Genomic DNA, 20,516 nt, shown 5'->3' with positions numbered 1-20,516 from the left:
TGCAGGAGTTCAGTAGGAATAGAAACACGTTACACGCTGCTGTTACCCAGCTGGCAGCTATCTATCTAGAAAACTCGCTCGAAAAGTTGTTTGATCTCACATAGATATCAGCAGGAGTGTTGCTATTGACGTTAGTGAGTGAAGGATCAGGCCACAGTTAAATGTGTGTTTAACTGCTCCCTTGAATAGCATGGTTGGTTTCAGTGGCATTGCTCACAGATTAATCATTGCTGCCTGGCAGGGCTGGAATAAAACCCTGCAGTTCCTGGGTTCGATTCCTGTGGTTAGGCCACCAGATCACACTGTCCCTCTGGAGGTCCCAGTAGACAATAACAAGCAGACAATAATTTAACCAGAAATAGAAAATGGGGGAAGTAGTAACAGTAAATTCATTAGCACAGTAATTGTTAAAGTGAACAGAATCCTGCACATGAAGTAGTTATGCTTCAAAATTATCCTCTTAAGAAGAATAAAGGGATAGTAGGAGTATCAGGCAGTGAAGAAAATAACTACATCTTCTTGGGGGAATTGGCCTACTTTTTGGCCTTGGTGGTAAAGATGACCTTGTTTACATGGAATATTCATAGGCAGAAGCAAAGTGGAATATGAAATAAGGGTATATTGCCTTGTGGAAAGGATATCAGCGAAAAAAGAAAAAGCTTTAGGGACCTTGGGATCAACTGACGCTTACAGGCCAAAGGTTGCCTACTCTGTATCTTCTGCAACAGTGGGATGGCTCATCTAGAGGGTAAAAAACACTCTGAAGACAGAATCTAGATGACCTTTAAGTTTTTTTGGTCAATATATATATTTTTTTAAGTTTGCTGCTGGAGCACTGCTTTGGGGCTGAATTGAATCTGCCTTTCCATCTTTGCTGTGGGGCTTACTCTCTCCCACTTCTACCACCCTCCTGGGTTGTCCTAGAGTGAGGGCAGTGCAGAAGTTACTCCAAGCAGTTGCATCGGCCTTTCCAGTCCCAGCTGTTTTTACCAGTTACACTCAGGTGCTATACTTATAAATGCTATATAAATGCTAAAATAGATTACAACTTTTTAAAAAAATATATAGATATGGTTTTACTGTTGCCAGCCAAGTTAGGAATGTGACTTAAACAAAATGTATACTCTGGGAAATAGCTGGAAAACCAGCAGAGAAGAGTAGAAAAGACTGCTGAAGGACTGACATTCAATGAAACTGAATTCAATTGAATTTGAATGTCAATTTGATTGAATTAACATTCAGTACAACCTGAATGACTGAGATGCCCAACAAAATTTTAAAGCCGTATTTCTTTTGCATTTATTATACTGTATGTTTCTCATTTAAGCTTTAGCTACACTGAAGCATATACCCAAATAGCTAACATATAGCTCAGGTATGGCCCTATCAGCAGCAGTGAAGCTGCTGTGTACGACAGGCTTCATCCCTTGTGGTGCCTACACACACCTGAAAGAACTGTCTCATATATTTCTACATGCTGTAGTTGTAATTTTCCGATTGCAAGGTCAACAGTGGTGTGGCCGGAGCACTGGAATGCTGCGCTGGCATTGCTCCAAACGGAGAGGTAAATGTTTTAACAGCAGTAGTTTGAAAATGGGTCATTACAGTATGAAATTTGCTCAGAGTTTTGGGAACTGTGGTTATTTAAGTAATTATATTTGCATAGTATCATTACTCATCTTAGACAAAGCTTGGAGGAGGAACTGTTTCTAATTTGTGTAATCTCAGTAGCCATCCAACTACTTGGCACGATCTATCTCATTAAGTCCTAATAGAGGGTGCTGAATTGTTTCAACAAACTTCCTACATCATTAAAAAATACTGCCAAGATCCTTCTGATAAGGTATGTAATGACCCTAGCTAGGCTAAAAATAAACAAGATCGGGCTAAAGAATGGTGTTATTGTCATTATTAAATATTTAGAATGCATCTCTCAATTCATATAATATGAAAATCAAAAAATCAGTTTTAAGACCCTCAATAGATACATTCTTTACTGCGTAAGAATTTGTATTCTGCTCTTGGCACTGCATAGAATAATTGTTACTAATGAGCACCTGAAGTTTCTATGCATCCAAAAAGCTGCATGTGCATACAAACATTGTAATTCAAAATTGCAGTGATGGTTTCTTTTTACTTAAGATGGTCATCCTTTGTCATTGGCAAAATCAAAGACTGTGGGTTTAAAGATTTCTTATGTTAAGATACGCACCTATTTAGCTATTCCTTATGTAAATGGTATAAAAATAGAATGTAGTTCCACAAAATTGCTTGCTCTATTTTTTTTTTTCAGGATTTTAATAGCTTGGGGATGAGACTGATTTCCCACTGCTTTGCACATTTTATAGTCATTTAGATCTCTGTACAGGATGTACAAAGTGGAAATAAAGTGCTACCTTTCTGTTTTGACACTTGCACAGAAAATGCAAAAGGTCAGACATATTATATTTGAATTAGAAGAACAGCTGTCTGTGTGGAGATCCTAACTAGTCTAAATGAGGGTTCTCAAAATAGTGTTCATTCAGGTCATTTAACACATGGGACATACAGCTCTGGACTGCAAGGCGAAATTCTTCTTCAGCGTCTTGTCTGTGTGTTGTTTGACAGCAAGAGTGAGAGGCCTTTGGCAGGCAGGTCCTCAGACTACAGTTAGGAAACTGATGGTTTTATCAGTGATAGAAACAGAGACTTCTGGTACATAGCTGGAAGCAGTGAGTGGCTGTGCACAGTGTGTCCCTGGTTCAGATCTCACTGTCAGGAGCTGTACATTTCTAAGTAAAAGCCATTAGGATAATGTAATAATTCTGCATTTGCTGTCTACTACTTTTGTGTCTCATCAGAAGTAATTTTCTTTTTTTTTAAATCTAGTACTTGAGCCGCTTAGTGAGCAACAGTATTTTTCCAGGCTAGATTCAAACCTTTGAGGATCTCAGGTTGGAGTGGTTAATCAAGAAGTAATTTACTAACTCAGTAAATTTCAGTATAGCTGCTGTCTTGGAAATACATCTTACATAATTTTGAAAACAATGCATCTTCTGGGCTCTGCAGCCATACATTTGAAAAAATTAATGTAAACATAATTAGTATGTCCTGATCTTTCTTGGGCCAAATAGATGGTGAAAATCATAGAAAATATTTTATTTTCTTTGTATATAAATTAAAATTTATAGTTATTGTTCTAAAAGTGCATGCTTGGTGTTTTGATTGTTCTGCTTAAATGTTTTTAGGTGAACGACTTTTATAACTCACATGAGCTTTATATTTGTTGGCTCTTTTAATGAGATGCGTAAATGCATCATTAGTTTAACTGGAGAGTTGTAAGGATTGAGTTTGAAAGTAAAAAGGCAAAACTGTGGGGGGTTATATACGCACAGATATAGTTGTCACTGATACAGAGGCAAGCAATGTGCAGTTGCAAAAAAGAAAGAAAAGTGATCTATTTTGACATATCAAGAAGAAAACTTGGGTTTTATGTATGGAAACAGGAGCCTTCTCTGTTTCAAGTTGTACTAAGAAGTATGCAGTTCCATCATGTATTTACAAATGTCACCCACTATATTAAAATTATGATCAAAATCTGTCTATCCTGAACTTCTATAAAATTGTCTGCCAAGAAGTCGTCATTGCCAGTTTGTTGTTACAGAGTTGGAGCAAGTAACCAGAAGAGAAGCGGAGATGCCGATGGGTGGTTGTAGCATAGACAGTAACACCACTCACCCAGGCAGGGAGGTCCTTTAGTTTTGCTTCCCTGGGATGGCTCCCGGAGTGTCAATGTCTGCTGCCAGCGAAAGTCCTTGGTCAGGAGACTGGCAGCAAACTTGCTGGCTGTGGTTCCCAGTACAGTCAGTTGAGGTTTTTAGGGAGTACTACATAGTGCAGGTTTTGAAATCCAGTTAGAAGCTGTCAGACAACTGTGTGCCATTTTTCCATGTCTGACTGTAAAACATCGTGTTCATTAGTGATTCCATCTCAGTAATAATGTAGGTGGTACAGGGATTTTAGGAATGTAGAAATAATTATCCTGTGTCTGGAAATACAGCTCTTGTTAACACCACCGTCCTGTAGAAATATTTAAAAACTTCTGGGATCCAGTGTTGAAGAGCTTACACTGATGACATTGAGACAAAAGCAGCTTCAGTTGTTTGATACTCTTAAGAATTTGCTGGAGGGTCAGTTAGGACTAGCAGAAGAATGGGCAGCAGCGCAGCAGTGGAATTAAAGTGGCAGAAAACAACTTTAAATGCAACAAGAGGGAGAGAACTGGGAGCAGGTGTCTGCCTTCAACCACAGCATTACTTGGGAGCAGCGCCTGGTAAACTGACTTTACATCATGCAGCCGCAGCAAGCCAGGGAGATCTTTTCCAGATTGAAAATGGGATGAGCCCTGCCATGAAAGGGAAATAAAGTACGGACAAAGGATGCTGAGATCTGCTCAGAGCTTATGACCTCTTTGTATCTCTGAGCTGCAGAGATTCATGATGTCTGCCTTTTGGGTCCTGTATACGGGACCTGAGAGCTACTGTGCCAGCCTTTGGCCAAAAGTTGGAACCACAGTGTTGCTGTTGATCATTTCATTCAGATCTCTCTTTTTTCTTTCACTTTTTCTTAAGGTGCTGTCTGTTACCTTAATTAACCAAGCTTCCAGTATGGCCAGAGGAAAGCGAAAGGAGGAAACGAGGGCACAGGACAAGAGTGGAAAAGTATTTCTTGACTAAAAAAGAAAAACTAGTGAGGCCTCCCAAGAAATTTAAAAAATCTCTTCTGACAAGAACCTGCAAGGCAGGGTATACAGGAAGATGGTTGGGTACCTGAAAATGCAGAGGAACAAACACAAGTAATGGAGAGAAAATTCACCTCCTGTAGTACGGCCAAGAGGCATGGCCTCTCCTCCCAACATCTCTTCATTCTCAGACTTCGTGTATACTATGTGCAGGGAAGGCCACATGTCTTTTGGGCAGTTATACCCTTCCTTCCTGTAAGACAGGACTTTCCAGAGGATTTTGGTAGCCCTGGCATAGTGCTGACTCAGGCTGTCTTCATCCAGGCTCTTTCAGATGTTTCAAACCCGAGTGCTTCCGTACTGCAGTGCTTTCATACTGAGAGCAGCACTGCTTTTAGGCTAACAAGGCAGGCCATTACCATGCCAATATAAATTTTTAGGTGTTTTATATTCACGTATTTATGGGAGCAGGGACTGGAACCCAGGTCTTCCCTCCTTCAAGTGCCTTTCCCACTGGTTCCAATTGCTGCCTGGCCCTCCAGATGCTCTTTGGGCTTCATAAATATGTCATGCATTGTGAAAAAGCTTCAGCAGCAAAAGTGTAAGAGAACACTTTATAATCTGGTGGTTCGCACTCTCTTTTGAGAATTGGTTAGGTGGGCTCAAACAGAGGTGACAATGGAAACTGCGTTTCCCAAATCCTGCTTAAATTAGTAGATCCTAGCATGTCTGCTCCTTGGAGTCTGTGAGTGATGCAAGGAAAGAAACAACTCATCTGCTACTTCCAGTGGTACTTAAAAAGAGCTAAATGCCTAGTTCAGTATAGCCAAAACTTGGGCTGTTCTGGACAAAGAATTGTATGTCTGCAAGGGAATTTGAGATCTAACCTGCCGCTCTTTACTTAAGTGGGATCAAATGTTCGGACTTCCCCTGGTGATTTTATTTAACCCATTCTTAATATGCCCAGAAGCAGATCTCTGTATACTTAAGGAGCTTCACTCTTGCAAAATAGTCACTTACAAACAACTTAGTCTTTTTGTGGCTCTAATTCCTGAGTTCAGATGAAAATACTGCACTTGTTTTTATGCAGCCCTTTTGATGGGGAAAGAAGAGCAGAGAAGTGCCACCCCAAGCATTTAAGTGTCCCTACATCCTGAAGCCCCAGTTGTTCTGTACTGAGAACAAGCCCTACCAGGAGATTGTGTACTGCCTCCAAATTGGCACAGCCGCTCTGCCTCTGCCTGCCCCAGTCCTGGCCTCTGCTGTGGTCTGTGCTGGCTGGTGAGCAGCTGGGCAAGCACCTGCTGAGGGCAAGCTGGGAGCCCTCGCTTGGCCCCGCTGAGGCACCGCGTGCCCAGCTACATCCCGGGTCCCAGAAGGTAATCTCTCTTCTTCGCTGCAGTTTTCAACTTATCCTCATCTGATATTTAAGAGTGCGTCGGTGGTTTTGCACTCCTAAATTGCAAGTGATTTGGACTCAAAGTTTTGGGAACAAATAATTCCACATGTAATTTAGAAAATGTGGCCTGTAGAGTCTATTTGCAGTAACCATATTAGTTAAATTACCAGTGTGATTAACTGTAAGAATGAATGTGCTTTCATAAATACCAAAGCAATTATTTCTTGTAATTGGTGCCATTCCTTAGGATACAGCCACAAGAATCTGAGCTAGCCTTTTTTCAGATAATGTATTCCATATTTTGTGATGAGGACTTGAGAGAAATTTCCTATTTCCAGGACAATTAGATGATGCTAATTTGGAGAAAATCTATTCTTCGTTGGAGTTTGGTAAATCGTATGAAAAATCATTTTCAGTATAGGAGTTTAACAGCATACTTAGCAAAAAACTGAATTCTCTAATTTCTGCATCCTTTCATTTGGAGGGATAAAAGAACAGTGTAAGTGAAGTGAATGTGTATGTGCTTTATGGTTATAAATCCAAACTGCCACCTTTACAGTGACACCAGGTACACCAGGTTAGGTTGTAGATATATATCTACTACTGTGTCAGTGACAGATCCATCCCCAAGTTATTTATCTAGCTAGAGATTAACATTACCTCAATTGGACTTACTCGCCTGTATGTTTATTTTTGAAACTGATTTTGTGAAATGAGCTGTCTTAAAAGAACAACTTTAAAAGTGTTGCTGGTTTGTTCCTTTTTGGCTGGATCCTGTGCAGAGCTCAGCCACACAGCTAGCTGCATCAACATAACTGAGGAGGAGGATTTGATTTTTAGCCAGGGTTGGGAAAAAATAGCTTGAGTTTAGTGGAATGGTGAGCCCTTCAGCCAGATCTTCCACCAGCTGCGGCTTGGAAGCCTGGCCCTAGAGGCTATTTCTCAGTGTACCTTGCATTTTCATTGCTGCTAGTTGCCTTTTGTTGTCTTTTAAGTATTTCAGTCCTGAATTTATGAAACATGAATTATGATTCATATAAATACTGTCTTTGCTTTTTAAATTGTGTGATGAATTGTGGGATTATATTTGATTTATTACATTTTTCCAGGGACCAAAGTATTGCTAGTATTGTGGGCAATCAAGTGTAGGTATTTCTCATGCATATTATTTCATATTAGTTTAGCCAAGCTTAATCTGAAAGAATACTCATCTGTAAAGTGGTAGTTCAGGAATGTCTGTGAGCCGAGGCTTCTTCTATACTTCTACTCCAAATTGCTACTTTTTTCTGTTAAAATCTTCAACTCTTGTTTCAAGAAGCATAAACGTCATGATTAGGAGCCTTATTGCTGAAAGGTCAGACCTTTCTCTTTCGAGACCATCAGAGAGCTCTGCCTTTTTCTGTTGAACACTTGAAAATAATTATTCACATAGCTTTCTTTCAGCACCCCTTGATTTCAATGTAAGGGTCAAAGTAATGCCAGATTAGGACCTGTGCTTATACAAAAGTTGGGTTTAATGTGCGTTTTTAACTTTCATGTTATAGTAAAGTTGCATCTTATCAGCTGTTGGCCTGTTTTAATGTGAACCAGAGCACTTATCTCAGTTCACATGAATATGGGAAAGTAAAATGGCTTAAAAATATGATATAGAGGGATGCTAAGAACAGCCAGTGAAACATCTGCTTCTGTGAAGACTTCAATGGCAGCTGCACTAATTCTGCCTTAATTTCTCAGTAAATTGGTATGCAGCAGATGTGTTGATTTTTATGAATGTTTTGTTAGAGTCAAGGTATACAGCTTTAGAATTGTAATTCAGGAAAAATCTTCTTTATTAATTAACAAAAATTACTGTATTCTCCTTTGTATATCACATATTCAAATTCATATTTATCTCAAACCCCAAAATCTTCTAAAGGTAAGGATATTAAAACTTGAAGAATCACGCAAGATGGAGATGATCCGTTACGTTTTTATGAGAGAATTCATGCTTGCAACAATGAACAGCAAATGACCGCCATTCAGTGGAACTGAACAAAAATGAATGCTAATTAATCAGAAGAGCACTTAAAATAGAAGAGAAATATCCTGTAACATTACCTTAGTGAAAAGAGGATGGAGCCTCAGGAGCTGTGTGCTTTTCATATGAAACTATAGCACAGTGTGCGCTTTCTGCCCAACTATAGCACAATTTTTCCAGGCAGCTTTGTGGGAATGTTTCTTTGATCTGAGTGACTGGATCTTAGATGAACTTGGGACCAGTGTTGGAAGTCAGCTGCCACCTTTCATTAGTTTAATATAGATCATAAAAACAGCAGATGCTTGGGACTTTACAACCCAATAGAAATGAAATAGTTGACTTCTGCCCTTCACTTTTCAAATGTCGTATTGGGCTTATATCTTTTTTATTTGTATTTATTGCACCAGAAATTGATGGGCATATTTATAAGTAGTTTTGATGCAATAAAAAATGATTTTGCTCTGTGGGATACTAAATTCATGTGAGTAGCTGAAGTTCCAGAACAAAATTATTACTTCTGTTATTTCTTATATACATTGTAATGATTAAAAGTTATGGTCTTGAGGAATGCATTGCAATCTTGTAAGGAGCAATATGATTTGAATCATTCATAATGCAGATATAAAAATGTCTCATTATTGCTAAATACTGCAACGTTATTAAACATTCTTTGACAAGGGGTCAGTGGGTTTTTAAGGTGTTCGGGGTATCTGTTTCCCACTTCACTAAAATTCCTGTGTTCCTTATCTGATCTGCTTTAACTGGAGACACTGGGATATGATTCTGCAGGACTTCAACCCCGCTGTAGCCTGTAGGACAGAGTGACCCTGAGTGGGGGCATGGAAACATGTTCCCTCCTCCTATTGCCTGTCCAAGGGTACAGTGCTTCTTACTCTAACCCAGCCTCGGTACTCACACGTTCTCCTCAGGTATCAGACAGGACAGTATCCTGCTCCCTTGCTCATTTTCCTTCTAAAATCCACACGCCCAGCAGTTCTTCTGCCCACTTGTAATTGATGGGGCAGAGGAGGAGAAAGGGTAGCAGAGTCTACACAGGCTGCAGAAGAGGGCTGGTCCCTAGATAGCCTTAGGATCTTGGATCTTGCTATGCTCTCAGCGTATCAATATTTAAGAATATCATTTGGTGTCCTGTCCATGTAGAATTACTACTCTTTTATAGTGTCATCAGTATATCACACACCTCTGCTGAAGTCAGGATTTTTTTTATCCATTAAGCAGGTATAAGAAACGAGAATGCAGAATTCTCTGCATCATCGCAGGAAATAGAATTTTAAATCAGAAATGACATGGAGTGACCATCTTATTCATGACAGAAAGAAACTGAGGCTTCATTCCCATTTTGTTCTTTGCTTTTTTTGCTGGGTCTTTCAATATGTGTTCTAGTTGAGGTCTCGATCAAAATCCTCACACTAAAATGTGTTTACATTACTTTTTGAGTATTTTTCCCTTACCTGATACCTTATCTGTCTCTTTGCTGTCTTTACAGCTAAAATTAAAATATGCAAGCAGATAAAATGATTGCTAATCTTGGAGGTGGAAATAAAGTTTTATATTGCACATAAAAGTCAACACAAATTCTATTTTTTAGATACTAAATAAAACCAGCTAATGTAGAGGGAAGAGGGGGAAGGGAGAAGGAAGAATGGGCAGAGTTCTTGATTTCTTGTGTGCTGTCTTCACTAATGGATGTCTGTAACTTAATTTGGCAAATAATGTTAAATCAAATAATTCAGCTGAATTAGAACATTCTTCAAGCACTACAGGTTTTGACATAATGATATTATTTTAATTGAATTCCTAAGAGGGATGTATTCGTTCAGAGAAAACATTTTAAATACACAAGATCATGGCTACTGTAAATCTGGTTACCTCTGCGGGCAGACTGTACACTGAAGAACTTGTGTTTTTTGTATGCTGTCTGCCCTTAAAAAGCAGAACTAAGTTATTTAAAGGATCTGCGACGACTGTTCTACTTGCCTATTGTTAAAATTTGCGTATTTTTAAAATGCAAGATTTGGTATAGATAGATTATAGATCAATAATTTCTTGCTGTGACTATTTCTACAATGTGGAGTGATTGTTTATTATCTATATTACTGCCTTGTGTTGTTCTGTCTGAACATAAGAAAGCACTTTCTCACAGTAGAGATCAACAAGTCAATCAAACAGTAGAACAGGTTGCCCAGAGAAGTTATGGAGTCTCCATCCTTGGAGATGTTCAAAATCTGACTGGACGTGGTCCTGGGCAACCTGCTCTGGCTGACCTTGCTCGAGCAGCACGGTGGGACCAGATGATCTCCGGACGTGCCATCCAACCCCAGCTGGTCTGTGATTCTGCAGGAACACTGTTATTATAGCATGTTATCACGAAGACTTGTGTTTTGTTTCTCCAGAAGCGGGTGGTAAGAAGCTGCGGAGCACTGTCCAGAGGAGCACTGAGACCGGGCTGGCTGTGGAGATGAGGAACTGGATGACACGTCAGGCCAGCCGGGAATCTACAGACGGCAGCATGAACAGCTACAGCTCTGAGGGAAAGTAAGCAAAAGTTATTACTGATACTCTTACCTGACATTTCTCCACAAAACTGATTGCTAAACAAGAGTGAGGTGAGTGCTGTAGTTCCTATTCGCTCAGGATTCCCTTCCTGAGTTTCCCGTTGTTTGTGTGGGCAGTACAACGATCGATTCTGCAGCCCCATGTTAAAGACACCTGAGAGGTCAGACAGGAGCAGCAGTTTGGTAGGAGCTGAAGCAGGTATAGTGCAGTGTGTAAACCACAAGAAAAGGACACTTTCTGTTCAGCAAACCTCCACCTTCAGGTGCATCTCCCTGTGTATTTCCAGAGAGCTGAAATTTCTTCCAATTCCAGATGACCTTCACTAGGTTCAACAGTTTATCAAAAATTGTACTAATTAATCCTGAAGAAGTGAAATGGGTAGAAATACAAAACTGTCATGTATTTTAATTTCCCATATTATGCTTTTCTGAAAAGCCCAGGTTAAAGGCCTATTAATGGTATGTTCAAGATGTTTCCAACAAAAATCTTACTGTGGATAGATTTATTAGTGGTATTCAGAGCCCCTGGACAACATACCTGCTCTGGGTAATACCCTTACAGAGCTGGTGTCCAAGTTGATGCATTTTATGTGCTTGAGATGGACATTTATTTACGGTCAGCCATTACAAATTTCACTAGTTTTGCCTCTTTCTCTTTTCATTGATTGTCTAGAAAATTACCATTTTTCCTCAGGGAGTTATTGACCAGATAGTTTCTGTTAATAATTGTTGCCTTGAAATGTTTATGGCAAGATTTCAGAACCTGAATTTTAAGTTACTTGGTTATTTGCCACGATTAATTTCAGTTCCATTATTGAATGTGTCATTCTTACAGCCATTTTCAGAAAAATATTCATAATGAATGCTCACTTAAAAGTTGTTTTTATGAACAGTGATCAATATTCAGTCTAACATAATTGTTTCACTGAATACTCTTGACATTCAGCCATTGAGTTCACATTGACTGAGAAACATTTCCTGAGAAATTTTACTCTTGTGTAACTAGATTACTGTTAAGGGCCTGTATTAGTATCTTATTGAACTGATCTCATGTGAATACTGCAGTAATTAACAATCATCTTTGATATATTGGGAAAAAGGAGTATGATGGAAAAATATTACTGTGAAAATTAAAAACTGTGAGGATTAGTGCTTCCTTCACCTGTTCAGTTATGTGCTGGAGGCCGAATTGCTACTTGTTGAACACTAGGAAGTTTTGAAAATTATAGTAGTTGTTTTGCAATCTGGTCAGTGCAAATAAGTTCCTTATGAGCACTGATATCAAAAAATATAAATGCTAAGGGCAAAAAATCTAGAAAAGAAAAAATGGATAAATTCCACTGTACTCTTTGATTTTTTGCAATATTATCTTTTAGTTTGATTTTCCCTGGCGTGAGGTTGGCCGCAGACAGCCAGTTCAGTGATTTTCTGGATGGACTTGGTCCTGCCCAGCTTGTAGGGCGACAGACTTTGGCAACACCATCCATGGGTAAGCATTTATGTCCTGCAGATGCAACATCATTGACTGGGTCTGGTAATTAGAACACAGAAATGATCTAGATTCTAATTCTTTAAATACTGCCATGCGATTTTGGACAACACAGTTAAAACCAAAACTATAACCTCAAGTTCGACCAAAACTGATCATAGTTGTTGGTGCTCCTTAGGACACTCAGAAGTAGAAAGATGCATTGAAAAATTGTGTATCTGTTCTTCTTTAGTTTTTGGATCTTTAAAATGTGGCTAATGTGACCAATCTTTTCTCTGAATCACTTTTTATACTTTTTTTAAACTAGAACCAAGGTGAAAAGAGATTTGAAGCAATTTTACAGAGTTATGTTGTAATAATTCCCTTGCTGCCTGTATTTCTCTGGAATTCATGAGATAAAAAGGGATATAATTTCAAGTGACTGGGCAGGGAGAAAGGAAGATGAAATGTTGTTTGCAGGGTTTTTTTGTAATACGTACTAACATAAATAGCAGTGAAAAGGCTGAGTCTTAAATTATCTAGTAGTGTTAAAATCCTGACCATATTTACTGGTGTAATGCAAGAGAAAAGTCATCATATACTCATTGTAGAACTTTCTATAGCTGCTAGTATGATTAGATATTTCTGATTTACAATGCCAGGATTTCTTTTGCTTTTCTAGGAGATATCCAGGTGGGAATGATGGACAAGAAAGGACAGTTGGAAGTAGAAATAATCCGAGCCCGTGGCCTTGTTGTAAAACCAGGTTCAAAGACACTGCCAGGTAAGAAAGAAGCAACGTGAATAAAATTCTACCAAAAAACACCACCAACAACAGCCCCCTTCCCCCAACTTCTGAGGCTTTACTATGCAACTTAAGTGAGCAGAACTCTTTTGGCAAATACACATAACAGTACATTACGGTATTGTATGTTGGAATGTAAAAATTAACTAAATTGGTTTAAAAGCTTGAAGTAAATACAAAAGATCATTTTAAACATTTACATTTTAAACTTCAGGAGCATTTTAGGAACATTTAAAATTTCAGGAGAAAAAAAATGTCAGACTATTCTCTGTCTTCTGTACCAGAAGACACTAAAGTTATTTTAGTAACAGCAAATGCATCCTTGGTTATGGGGCAGAAGGGAAGGTGTGTGCTGAAAATGTGATGTAGGAATCTTAGAAGGGGGAAAAGGGAGTTAACAAGATGTGTGGAATAGGAACCGACTCTGAAAAGTAGATCACTACTTGATATTTACTCCTTATTTTATAGTCTGATGTCCTATAGCACTGTACGAAAAGGACAATATAATGATATTTTTAGCAAGCTCTTCTGCCGAAATAGAAATCGTGTCAGTCTTTTCTCCACTGATTTTCACCTTGTAGATTATTTTAAATTATTAACAATTTGGAACATTGATCCAAATCTCACCAAAGTCAGCACAAGAGATTCATTTACTTAACAGGCCTATTTTGCAAACTGTACAGTATAGGGATACTATATATAGGAGTATCAGATTTTTCCAGGTGAAGATCTGAGTTATTTTGTGGCAAAAGAATCACATAAAAAAGAAGTAGAGAAAAATGATACCAGGGAGATAAAGTAAATAAAATGCATGGACACTTTGCATGTTAATAAATGTTAATATTGTTGGTGAAGATTTGTTCATATAAGCATATATCCACTAAATGGCAGGTTTTAGCATATGGTGATAGAACATTGCATCTATTATGCAAAGTCTGGACTTGGCCTTTACTCACTGTCCTTTATTTTCTTTCCTTCTAAGCACCATACGTAAAGGTGTATCTCTTAGAAAATGGAGTCTGCATAGCCAAAAAGAAAACAAAGGTAGCAAGAAAAACGCTGGAACCGCTTTATCAGCAACTTCTATCATTTGAAGAAAGTCCCCAAGGAAAAGTTTTACAGGTAATTTGCATCAATATTTTTCTTTATCGGCAAACATGCCACCTGTACTGTTCTCACTGAATGAGCTTCAAACTTTCTTTCATCCTTCATTTGGCAAGTACTGCTGTTTCAAACACTTGTTGAGCACATACAGCATCATCTACTGATGGCTAGCAAGTACAAAGTGCTGAGCAAAAGTTAGTTCTGGATTATTTTGTCTCTTCTGTATGTATGGGCTCTTTATCTTGCTGGGCTTTCTTTAGTATGGATAATTACTCAGTTACTGCCCAAGTCCCTTCTGCTGCTGCATCATGGTAATATATGCAGAGTTAAACTATGTCAGCAGCCAAATACTCCATTCCTTGCTATAATTAAGTAAGTGGAGACTTTTGAAGAATCAGATTGCAGCTTTCATAATTTTTGCTGAAACGTTTCTGTTTGCTTGTGTTTCCTTTGCTAACAGATAATTGTTTGGGGAGACTATGGACGTATGGATCACAAATCCTTTATGGGAGTGGCACAGATACTTTTGGATGAACTGGACCTGTCCAACATGGTGATTGGGTGGTTCAAACTTTTCCCTCCTTCTTCCCTAGTAGACCCAACTTTAGCTCCTCTCACTAGAAGAGCCTCCCAGTCATCTCTGGAAAGTTCAACGGGACCTTCGTATGCTCGCTCATAGCAGCTGTGAAACTGTTGTCATAGCAACCAGCGTTACAAAAAAAAAAATTACAGGTCGCAAACCCTGGTAACACTGCATGCTTAATGTTGTGTCTTCTGAGCCTGTTTCTAGGGCTACAAAGCGATCCTGTGTTCTCAAGGAAGTTGCACACATTGTGCCCTATGGAAGGCCCTCAGGTGAAGGACTGACGTAACAAACTGACAGGTTTGGAGTTCAGGGACACTCAGTTTCGGTCCAATCTGAAGCCATGGACTAAACTAAAAGAATCAATCTGTTTCATGCAACAAAAGTCCTTTACAGTGGCATATCTATTTTGTTGCTCCTGTTTCTTTATTTATCTGCCCTCCCCCTTCCTGAAGCTTGGTTATGCCACAGAAATGGAGTTTCCCTCCCGTGAAGCCATGTCACAAGTCAGTGGATTTGCAGACGTTGGAAGAGCAGTGGAAGAATATAAGAACGCTGGAAAAGAAAAGTCAAGTGTCATTTGAAACAGTTACTAGAGATCCGAAAACTCTCCATACTGGAAAGGTTCAAGAGTTAAAAGTGGCAGGCTTCCTAGCTCCAGCTCTAGTTACAGTGAAACCCCAGATGTGATGGACTCTCTGAAAAATAAAATTCTGTGGATATACTGTACTGTATGAAATTAAAGAAACTTTTTTGCATGGACACAGATTTAGCTGAACACTTAAATTATTTTCTTGGGGCTGCAACTTGCAAAAAAAAAAAAAGAATAAATCAGCCATTTTCAACAATTTATATTATTTTTAAAAATAAATTTCACTAGTGCATGGTTTTAAAGGGAAGAGAATGCAACAGGGTGATACAAAGACACACCACGTTTATCATTCTTTAAACCAGTCATGGTCTGTATTTTTGCAGACGTATATTAAAAATAATTTCTAGCAAATACTTAAAATTCTGTTTATGTGACAAGAAATAAGTGTAATATATTCAATTTATTTAAATGTAAAAGGTACAAGCCTTGTAAAGTTCAACATAATGTGCAAATTGTACACTTCTTTTACCTCCTTCTTTCTCTCTCTCCTCCAATCTCCTTTCTTCCTTTTGCTCTTTTCCTCCCTTCCTCCCAGGATGATCATCATATTCTGAAATGGCTACCTTTTGACTTACTACTCTCTTATGCCCCATATTTGGTTCAGGGTTGCAGATTGTTCTGCATTTCTGAATTATTTGAGAAAAATATTGTTTAAGAACTTACTTTTTTTCAAGCATGTTGAAAAGGATTTTGCAACATGGCTTGGGAGTACATTAATGTAATTCAGCATGTATTTGATAAAGAAGATATTTGAACTTTTTGCAATTTATTGTACAGTGCATGGTAACTTATTTTCATTTTTTCTCACCTTCAAATTGAATTCTACAGCAAAATACTGGAATCATATGGCCATTGTAAGATGTTGTCAATAAATTTGTTTTCAGCACCAGCATCATTCATTCAAGGGTTGAACTATCATTTCTTGAAGGTTTTGGAAAGAAGAAAAATGAAGTAAATGTTTGATTTTTTTTTTTTTTTAGGAAATAAATTTAAACAATTTTATTTGCACTAAACCAAATAAATTACTACATTCTTGGGTTTATAAAAACAACAAAAGGTTACTAATTCTTACAGTTCTGCTGTACAGTTCAATTTTCATGGACTACATTTGTGTTGGCAAAGATACAATTTGGTAATATCAGCCAGAAAAATGTCAATCTTTGGTTCATAAAATAGCCTTAAAGAAAGTTTGTCAGTACCTCTCTAAGAGTTATTTGTCACCATTACCAGAACCCACAGTGCACGCAACAGAGCTTCAAAAACCTGTTTTCTGTAGCAGACAGTAACTACCATTGGGTGGTGCTGCAAGTTCAAGCTTCTCATTAAATTATATTATTTGAAGGGAATGTAACTGGCTAACATTTAATAACAGAATGTCCCATTTTTCTGGGTCTTTATATGCCTTTAATACCTACTTAAGGTTTAATATTGAAACCTTGCAATAATTTTTGAAATATATATCACATTTAACTTTAAGGCCACACAGAATTATTCCAATTTTATGTGAAAATATATTAACGTTTCCCATTAAAAAATTGTACAAGCCTCTTAATAGGGCAAAAGTAATAATAGTATCACTTAAAATGCCTTTTACTTGTGCAATATCATATAAACCAAGATTGTGTCTTGTCTTCAGAGATTATATAATGAATGGATTATTGTTAAGTTAATGGACAGACTGGTAAACATTATATTTATGGAAATAATTTAGACACCTGTCTACCAGCAAACAAATAAATAATACCAACATGCAGTCAGCAGTATCCCCTGTGATTAAACAAAAATACATAACCATTTTCCTGGAACTGTGAGCTGCACTCACACATTCTTGTATGCATAGTCCGATATAAATTATTTCAAATTTTAAAATCAAGGACATGATGCATGGAAGGTTTGTACATACTTGTCATTATGCAGTATTTATTTTAAAAAAATTCATGTATTTTTTTTAATTTTCACATGTCTGCAACTCTACTTATGGTTTAGTCATGTAAATAGCACTATTCCAGTGATCACTGCTGTCTTGTACATAGTACGTTTTAAAAAGTTAAAAGGAATTACAGTTGGGGGAAAAAAAGGGCAGATTAGGCCTGTAATGAACACCAACCAATGTAAATCAAATTCATTCTGGTGATGGTATTTAACACTTTAAATAAAACATTTTCTTTACAGAACTTGTGTGCGGTGCTCTGTTTCTTTCCTCGCGGAGCTGGTCGGCACCCGCCTTGGGTGCAGTTGTGGCCTCCAAGGAACGGCGCGGGAAACTGAGGAGCGGTAAAGCTCTCGCCCGCAGGACAGTGCTGTAAATGCAATGCTGGCAGTGAAACAGGACTCGCAGGCCGCCTGCGTGGAGCGGCCGGAGGCCACCTCCGTGCCTGTACTGCAGGGCTTCGAAGTGCGCGAAGCGGCTGCTCCGGCAGCACGCGGGGACCGGCGTGGCTGCCCACACTACCCGGTGTGCCCGCTCTGAGTCGCTCTGTTCTCAGGGCATTCTGCTGTTAGCAAATTGGTCACAGAGCTGATCACAACTGGATAACCAATCAAGTTACAAGTGTTTTTATATAGCAGGTTAAATGTCGATGTTTAAAAGCGATATAAAAATTAACAGAGCATTAGATTTCACCCTCACAAAGTCATGCAATGCGGTGCATGGAGTCTAAAGAAGTTCATATTTGTTTCTTTAGCTAACATCTCTGTATAATTTTAATCTCTCTATTATCCAGATAGCAAAGAGCAGACACCAAAATTGTAAGTCTCATAACAGTCTTCCAAGTGTGACTACGCCCTTGTCCCTCCCTTTGTAAATATTTCTAGTGAGCCTTTATCAGGAGCAAACAGCTATGGGAGAAAAGAAGATACATATTTTCCCAGACAAGAATGGCCCGCATTTAGAGGAGAGTCATAGAACCCAGCTTTATCTGGCAAAAATAAAGAAAAAGAAAAAAGCTATATACTACAGAGAGAGAAGATAAATCAGCTTCTGGAATTACTGGCTTAATACTTGTCTACTTCAGATGCCTCATTTAGGACAGGATAAATCACTCAGGGGAGAGCAACTTCTCTCCCTCTTTCCCCTTTGACCGCAGAGACCAAAGGAGGAGATGACTGCCGTGCCTTCAGTGTCCAGCTCTGAAACAGCTGTTCGTAGGAGAAATGGACCCAGCCTCAGCTGCTAGGAATAAGAATAAAGACTCCTTGATTAGCAAGACCTGTCTGAACTGCTGTGTAACTCCTAGGTCTGAGGCTCAGTGGGAGGCCGGTAACAGATGGGCTGATGAGGGAGGAAATGGCTGGGAATTAATTTCTGCAAACTGGAACACTGCACTGTCAGGTCACTCCTCAACCCAGCCACAAAGAGAAACAAAAGCTGTTGTGCACCCATAATAATGAAACCATAGGGCATTAATGCCCCAAAGTGTATTTGACATGATGTCCTACAGAAGGAAACAGGCATCCTAGTTCTGCAGAAAGTCCATGATACGGGACTGAGGAAACCATCGGCATAAGTGCCTGCCCGCCATGACTGTCTCTGCAACCAAGAACAGCTTATGAAGTGCCATCCAAAACATACATATGGCTGAAGTGTTGTTGGCACAAAGACAGTGTGAGTGGCACTAGACGCCATTAGCTTTAGAGACAGCTACCCAGAGGTCTAGGTGACTCCACAAGGCAGGAGCAGAATGGGCACGGGCAGGCTATTTCTCTGGAGCAGACTGTTTCTCTGGACACTTGTTGGCGGGGCGAGTCCCGTGGAAGGGAAGTCTTTTTCAAAGTCCTTCTCTCTAGCTGCCAGTTTGGTTAGGGAACAATCACTGTTTTAGTAATGATATTTGTACTAAGGTAACCCCATTCAGTGACATGAAAACAGAACAAAATACCAGCACTTACTAGGCCAAAACCCAAACAGCTGGTCCTGCTATGCAAATAGTGCATCTGACACATGGATGAAGAAAAGGCCGGTGTTATGCCTGCCAGTACATGTCAATCTAGTTTGAATGCCAAAATTACTACGCCCTTGAAAAGAATAAAAAGCAGATTTAGGGGAGACTGAGGGAGGATGAAGGTAAGTGAAGTCAGCAAAATAACACTGGCCATGTGTTTTACTGATGCCCTGTTTTGTTTCCAGGTAATTAACATGTTAGCTGCAGCAGTCCTGAATAGCAGCAGACAGCTGTCCTGCAGATAAATAAGTCATTTGTATGAGAATAAGGCCCCGTATTCCATAGACCATCACATTAAGGGTGCTGCAACATGGGAAACAGGTTAAGAAGCTTGGTGCTATTTTAAAGCACGTTTTTTATGGTCTACCACATGCAGGAAATGACACAAAGACAATGATTTGCTTTAACAGTTTCTGCAGTCCATACGCTAGTTCCATAACAACTTCCAAGCAGTGATTTTTCTGCTTCTGAGGCTGAACTCACGGCTTGCTTACTCCCATAGCTGCTAACTGGGACTTTCAGCAGTCCTAGTTACCACCTGCCTCATGCGCTAAGGCATCAGTGCAGACCTTACTGGGCTGCATGTGTGGGCTGTAGGGACAGGACAGGTGGCTCCTGGCCTACATCGGGTTTCTACTCTGCAGTTCTGGCTCTCTAGGAGTTTTGCTTGAGTAATAACGGGCTATTGCAAAGATATAAGCTGGAGCTGTTGTATATCCTGATGCTCTTTGGCTACTGAAAGAAAGTTGGAGCTAAAAAGAGTAGCTCTCAGTGTGAGCCAAGAGATGTTTGGGTCCCACGAAGCAGACCAAATCTGCCAAAAACCTTGTCCCCAATCTGTGCCCTAAACACATAAGCTAGACAAGGAGATGCTGAGTGGAGACACAGGGGTGACATGGGCTTCAGGTTTCTGCCAACACATAAAAACAACCTCAAAAATAAAAAAGCCCTGTTGGCACAGTTCTTAACTGTAAATGCTTTAAAAAGATGAAAAAGAAAGAAAACAAACATGAGAATCCCCATTCCAGACTACTGATTCCTATGGACTACGTTCATTTCTAACCCAGGATTTCCTGTGTTGAATTAACATGCTGAGGTATCAATAAATATCACAGTATCTGCACGACTGTAGAGCTAGTTTTCTTTGGTTGCACATCTGGGTAATTACAAACTCATTTTTATATAATAATTGTTTTCTTTACCTGCTTAGGCACAGTTTTTCCTTCTCTGTTTTCTGTGGTGATGATCCAT

The 20,516-nt window shown here is 39.1% G+C and overlaps 1 protein-coding gene across 7 annotated transcripts in view; it reads left to right on the top strand.

Moving 5' to 3' along the window:
• Positions 1–17,498, top strand: part of RIMS2 (regulating synaptic membrane exocytosis 2) — a 473,994-nt gene extending 456,496 nt beyond the window's left edge. For all 7 annotated transcript variants that reach the window (XM_064507622.1, XM_064507626.1, XM_064507628.1 and 4 more), the window contains 5 exons: positions 10,551–10,692; positions 12,089–12,201; positions 12,863–12,964; positions 13,968–14,107; positions 14,550–17,498. In XM_064507622.1, the coding sequence (XP_064363692.1) occupies positions 10,551–10,692; positions 12,089–12,201; positions 12,863–12,964; positions 13,968–14,107; positions 14,550–14,768 (716 nt within the window). In that variant the 3' untranslated portion in view covers positions 14,769–17,498. The remainder of the gene's footprint in view (positions 1–10,550; positions 10,693–12,088; positions 12,202–12,862; positions 12,965–13,967; positions 14,108–14,549) is intronic.
• Positions 17,499–20,516: the final 3,018 nt, after the last annotated feature.

The sequence above is a fragment of the Dromaius novaehollandiae genome, chromosome 2, assembly GCF_036370855.1.
Source record: "Dromaius novaehollandiae isolate bDroNov1 chromosome 2, bDroNov1.hap1, whole genome shotgun sequence".
In the NCBI taxonomy this organism is placed as follows: Eukaryota; Metazoa; Chordata; class Aves; order Casuariiformes; family Dromaiidae; genus Dromaius; species Dromaius novaehollandiae.
The sequence above is the reverse complement of the archived record's forward strand: the minus strand, read 5'-3'. Positions and strand labels throughout refer to the sequence as shown.